This window comes from Cucurbita pepo, chromosome 10, assembly GCF_057944985.1.
Source record: "Cucurbita pepo subsp. pepo isolate OVF chromosome 10, ASM5794498v1, whole genome shotgun sequence".
Lineage (NCBI taxonomy): Eukaryota > Viridiplantae > Streptophyta > Magnoliopsida > Cucurbitales > Cucurbitaceae > Cucurbita > Cucurbita pepo.
Genome location: NC_141807.1, coordinates 17,349,348 through 17,355,477, shown reverse-complemented (window position 1 = coordinate 17,355,477; position 6,130 = coordinate 17,349,348). Strand labels below are relative to the sequence as shown.

Genomic DNA, 6,130 nt, shown 5'->3' with positions numbered 1-6,130 from the left:
AAGGTCGCTTTTGTGTGTATATGATGTGATCTACTAGGGTCATATTCTACACGATATGAAGTTACATGACGAGGTCACTCCATGCATATATATATGAAATGATTACTAGGGTTGTTCCCTATACGATACAAACCCACACAGTCTCTACATGTATTTGATATAATCCAGTAGGGTCCGTCCTACACGATAAAAATTACAAATGACGGGATCACTCCCATGATTAAGATTACATATATAAGATTCATAATTGAATTAGCTAGGCGGTCAATTTATTTAAAAAATATATATTTTAACTTTCAATTTTCCATTACTATTCTTACCCTTTTTAAAATTTCAAAAATAGGAATGAAACTTTTAAGATATTTTTAGAAAATTAAAAAAAATTAAAACGTTTTGATGAGATTTTGAAAATTCAAAATTTTAAATAACATATAAAAGAAATTAAGAAAAAGGAAAAATCCAAAAAGAAAAAACAAATTGCCAAAATGGATCCTCCTTCAAAACAAACGGGATTTCGCGGTTGAGCCGTTAGATGTGATAGCGTAGCCAGTAGTAGCCGGAGGAGAGCTTTGGATCGGAATCAATGGAGTTCCTTCCGATTTCACTTGATGCTTACAGATTAGGGTTCATCGGAGCTGGAAAAATGGCGGAGAGTCTAGCAAGGGGAATCGTCCAATCTGGTCTCTTACCTCCTTCTCGAATCTCCACGGCTCTCTACCCCACTCCTGGCCCTCCCATTGATTTCGAATCTTTCGGTGTTCGAGTCCTCCCCAAGAACGAAAATGTATGATTATGCTTCATCTTCATCTTTCTACTGCATCGCCATAATCGCCCTTTACGTTTTCTTTTTTCATCGATTATGTCCAGGTGGTTGAAGAAAGTGATGTGGTCATCTTCTCTGTAAAGCCTCAAATCGGTACGGGGCTTGTTCATCTCATCTACTCTTGTCCTGTTTTCCCCATTTGTTTATTCATTCATTTTTCTCCTTGGTATTCTCGTTGTCCTCTTGAAAAATATTTAAAAAAATTAGTTGAGGAATGTCTCTGGTGATTTATATCTCGAAATGCTAAGGTTTTTTGTGTGATTTATTGGTATATAATGATTTGTCTTTTGATGAACTTTATGTTAAATCGTTCTGTGATGGGAAATACTGGTTGCAGTTAAGAATGTGGTGTTGAAGCTGAGGCCTCTACTGGGGAAGAAGCTTTTGGTTTCGATTGCTGCTGGGATAAAACTGAAGGATCTGCAGGTTCTTCACTTTTACTAACTTGTTTTTTTGGATTTTCTGGTGGATGAGATTTTCTTGAGTTGAGTGTTCTGTGGTAAAACAGCAGCCTCAGGGATTCTGATGCATATAGCTTTGATTATCATATCAATTTTGGGGTTTCTCTTTGAATTATTTTGCCTGAAATTTTTTTATGGAAGGAAGTTTTTACTGATTTCTTTTGCTGTGAAGGGTAAGTTTGACGTGATTTTCTCTAACATTGTGAGATCCCACCTTGGTTGGAGAGGAAACGAAGCATCCCTTATAAGGATGTAGAAACCTCTCCGTAGTGAACGCGTTTTAAAATCTCGAGGGGAAGCCCGGAAGGGAAAGCCCAAAGAGGACCATATCTTCTAACGGTGGGCTTGGGCTGCTACAAATGGTATCAGAGCTAGACACCGAGTGGTGTGCCAGCGTCCTGTCCCAAGGGGGTGGATTGTGAGATTCCACATTGGTTGGAGAGGGGACAAAGCATTCCTTATAAGGATGTGGAAACCTCTCCCTAGTGGACGCGTTTTAAGGATGTGGAAACCTCTCCCTAGTGGACGCGTTTTAAAACCTTGAAGGGAAGCATGGAAGGGAAAGCCCTAAAAGGACAATATCTACTAGCACTTGAGCAGTTAAAAACCTTTTGTAGTGTTTAGTTGAATGGTTAAAAGTAAGTTCATTAATTCTCAAATCATTCTGAAGCATTTCAAAGTACTTGAACAATAAGCACCTGGGATGAATTTGTGATTACTTTTAGAATGGTGAATTTGTGATTACCTGGGATGTTTCAAAAATTTCAGAGTGTTTGGTTAGATAATCAAGTGTTTGATTACAAGTTCTTGAAGTGATTTGATGAGAAGCACTTAATTAGTGTTTCTTTCAAGAGTCTTTATAGAAGAAGTGTTATGATTTAAAAGCACTATTTTCCTACAAAAGCTTGAATTAAGCCACATACTTGTTCCATTTATTCTTCCTTTTATTCTTTAGAATATACCTTTTGTTCTTTCTTTTCTACGTACAAATTGCAGTTGGAGTAATGCTTTATGCATTCAGGATTGGGCAGGTCATAACCGATTCATTAGAGTTATGCCAAATACTCCCGCAGCTGTTGGAGAGGCTGCATCAGGTATTATCTTTTCCTCTTTGGTTTAAATTTAATGTCATCTCTCTCTCATATATATGTTTCTAGAATGCTGAAATAAGTATTACTTCTTTCTAAGAATAAAATTGATTTTAATGGTATTTAATTATTGGCTAAATTAATAAAAATACCACAAACGTGTACTTTGTCTTAAAAATACCTCTAAACGATCACAAGTTTCAATAGTACCCTTCTTTAAAAAAGTTTCAAAAATACTCTTACTTTTAATTTTCAATAGAAATCGTTTGTACTTTGTTTCAAAAATACCCTTGAACTTTATTATGTTTTATTAATACCCTTCAACGTTTTTAATACGTTAAAAAATATACTTACCATTAGTACCATGTTTAAAAACTACCCACGAACTTCTAAAAGTAGGATAAACACCCTTAGCCTTTATATAAATAAGTTAAAAAGTTTTTACTATCAATATATAAACTGAAACCATCTATCTACACCTCATAAATCATCCTTTTGAAAGTTCAGGGTATTCTTGAAACAAAATATTTAACCGTTTCCATTCAAAACAAACATTAAGAGTATTTTTTAAGTTTTTTTTTAGTTTAAAGGTATCACATAAACTTTTGAAAGTTAAAAGATATTTCTGAAATAAAGTGCAAAGTTCACGGGTATTTTTATTAATTTTTATTAATTTAGTTAATTATATTACAAGGCATGATCTAGCGGTCACAATTTGAAAAGAAATTGGGGGATCCAATTAATTGACCAATGAGGGTGCAGGTTTTGAATTACATTTGCTGAATCTTCTTTGAAATCCTATACGTAATGAATCGTTCCATTACAAATCATATAAGAAAAAAGATATAGGAATCTTGGAACTCTAAATAAATAAAAAACAAAAAGAAAATAATCTGAGGATGAAGGTTTATTCATTCGCTATCCTCAATCTAGACAATGCAGCTTCATGAGAATTGAGGCTTCTTCCTCAAATAGTATCATGTTCATGCAAAATTTTTGTTCAACTTTCTGATTGATAGTCTGAATTACTTGGAAGCTTCATCCACCAGGCCAACCCAAACTCGCAAAATATACTCACTAACTTCAGTACTACTTTCATTACGTGATGTGGATGACAGATATCAAGATTTTCAATTAGTTTTGCTCTGTGCGTAGCATGGAGAAGAACAAAAAATACATTAATGTTTTATGGTACTGACCAATGAAAAGTTCTGCTTTTTTGTTTTGACCAGTTATGAGCTTGGGAGAAGGTGCGATCAAGGAGGATGGGCAACTGATAGCTAAATTATTTGGATCTGTGGGCAAGATATGGGAAGCTGAAGAGAAGTTGTTTGATGCAATCACTGGTTTGAGGTATGTTATATGTTTGCAAGAGTTGAGTCCCACAGTTTTACAAACTAGCAGAGCACAAGACTCAAAAATTTCTTCTTTCTATTGCCACTTCCTAATTATGTTGGAGCCTGCTCTTGTAATACTACTGGAGTATTTATGACCGTTCATAAATAAAGTGTGAGATCTGACATCGATCGGAGAAAGGAACGAGTGTCAGCGAGGACTTTGGGTTCCAAATGGGGATGGATTGTGAGATTCCACACCGATTGGAGAGAAAAATGAGTGCTAGCGAGGATGTTGGGCCCCGAAGGGGGTAGATTGTGAGATCCCACATCGGTTGGAGAGGGGAACAAAACATTCTTTATAAGGATGTGGGAACCTGTCCTTAGCATACGCGACTTAAAAATCTTGAGAGGAAGTCCAAAAGGGAAAGCCCAAAGAGATAGTATCGACTAGCGGTGGCTTGGACTATTACATAAAGGGTTTAGAGACGAGCATATTTTTTATATAGCCTTGGTAGAGAACTAAGCCTCTCAAGACGGTGGGTAACCCTTTGTAATTTTTTTTCTAACGCATCCTTCCAGTTTTAGGGCCTTGGCATTCTTCAACTAATAGATACCATTATGTGTAAATGGAAATGTGCAGCGGTAGTGGGCCAGCGTACATATTCTTAGCAATAGAAGCTTTGGCTGACGGAGGAGTTGCTGCAGGTCTACCACGAGAACTTGCACTGGGTCTAGCTTCTCAAACTGTGAGTTAAATTCATCTGATGTGCCTGTGTCTAAAATATTTAATGTTGTGGGCCATAATGACATAACTCGTCTGTAATTAATGTATAGCTTCTTTATCTTGGCATTTTATTTTACAAAAAGAGAAAAGATCGAGCTTGGCTTTTGATTTGAAGGACAAAAAGCTCAAAAGTAAACGGTCTTAGAAGAAAATTAAATTTTCAAACGAGGATGTTCTACCATTTGTATAATTAAATAACTGAAGAAGCAGACGCTTCTATGATATATAATGCTTGCATATTCCAACCTTATTATCTGATAGAAGTCATACAGAACATGAGGATGATAAAAGTAATCATCTTGTGCAAGGATGGTTTGTGAGATCCCATCAGTTAGAGAAGAGGATGGTTTGTGAGATCCCATCAGTTAGAAAAGGGAACAAAGCATTCTTTATAAGGGTGTGGAAAACTCTCTCTAGCGCGTTTTAAAGTCGTGAGACTGACAGCGATGCGTAATAGGCTAAAGTAGATAATATCTGCTAGCCGTGGGCTTGGGCTGTTACAAATGGCATCAGAGGCAGACACCGGACGATATGCCAGCGAGGACGTTGGCCTTCAAGGGGGGTGGATTGTGAGATCCAATATCGATTGGAGAGGGAAACGAAACATTCCTTATAAGGGTGTGGAAACCTCTCCCTAGTCGTGAGGCTGATGGAGATAAGTAACGAGCTAAAGTGGACAATATCTGCTAGCAATGGACTTGAGTTGTTACAAATGGTATTAGAGCCAAACACCAGATGGTATGCCAGCAAGGACGTTAGGCTCCCAAGGGGGTGGATTGTGAGATCCCATATCGATTGGAGAGGGGAACGAAGCATTCCTTACAACGGTGTGGAAACCTCTCCCTAGCTGTGAGGCTGACAACTACATAACAGGCTAAAGCAGACAATATTTGTTAGCAGTGAACTTCGGCTGTTACAAATAGTATTAGAGCCAGACACCGGATGGTGTGCTTGTGAGGATATTGGGCCCCCAAGGGGGTGGATTTTGAGATCCTACACCGGTTGGAGAAGGGAACAAAGCATTCCTTATAAGGGTGTGGAAACCTCTCCCTAGTCGTGAGACTGACAACGATACGTAACGGGCTAAAGCGGACAATATCTACTAGCAGTGGCTTGAGATTTTATTGTTAAAATATTTCTTAAACTAAACAGCCATGAACTCATGATCTTCCACTATGTAGGCAGGTCATCCATCTTAGCTCCTAACTGCACTAGTTCCACATGACTTCCTATCAAGTGAAACATGTTAAGCGGAGTTATTTGGCTGTGAACCAATTGAAATGAACTGATACAGAATATGTTTACAGGTGCTAGGTGCAGCCACCATGATCACCAAAACTGGGAAGCATCCAGGACAGCTGAAGGATGATGTAACATCACCTGGAGGGACAACAATTGCAGGGATTCATGAACTAGAGAAGGGAAGACTCCGTGGCATATTCATGAACGCTGTGGTCGCTGCTGCGAAGCGTAGCCAAGAACTTTCGGAGAAGTAGTTGCCAATATTGAGCTTGCTAGTAAGGTTAGAGTTAATTTTGTTTTGTTTCTAAGTCTTGAAGAGGTGATGAAATAAAGTAATGAAACTTGCACCCTTTGCTTTGCAATATGAATGAAGGACCAAATCCATGACTCTTTTA

The 6,130-nt window shown here is 37.8% G+C and overlaps 1 protein-coding gene across 1 annotated transcript; it reads left to right on the top strand.

The window, feature by feature from the left end:
• Positions 1–467: 467 nt before the first annotated feature.
• On the top strand, positions 468–6,130 carry LOC111803427 (pyrroline-5-carboxylate reductase). Its single transcript, XM_023687825.2, has 7 exons — positions 468–784; positions 868–916; positions 1,161–1,249; positions 2,306–2,378; positions 3,605–3,725; positions 4,350–4,455; positions 5,801–6,130. The coding sequence occupies exons 1-7, from the start codon at positions 584–586 to the stop codon at positions 5,987–5,989; spliced, it is 828 nt and encodes a 275-aa protein (XP_023543593.1). The 5' UTR covers positions 468–583; the 3' UTR covers positions 5,990–6,130.

Bases quoted from the DNA above. Each gene is read 5' to 3' on its own strand.
- LOC111803427 (XM_023687825.2), top strand. From the start codon at position 584: ATGGAGTTCCTTCCGATTTCACTTGATGCTTACAGATTAGGGTTCATC. The intron at 1,250-2,305 runs GTTCTTCACTTT...TTATGCATTCAG, and splicing joins TAAAACTGAAGGATCTGCAG to GATTGGGCAGGTCATAACCG. The intron at 2,379-3,604 runs GTATTATCTTTT...TGTTTTGACCAG, and splicing joins TGTTGGAGAGGCTGCATCAG to TTATGAGCTTGGGAGAAGGT.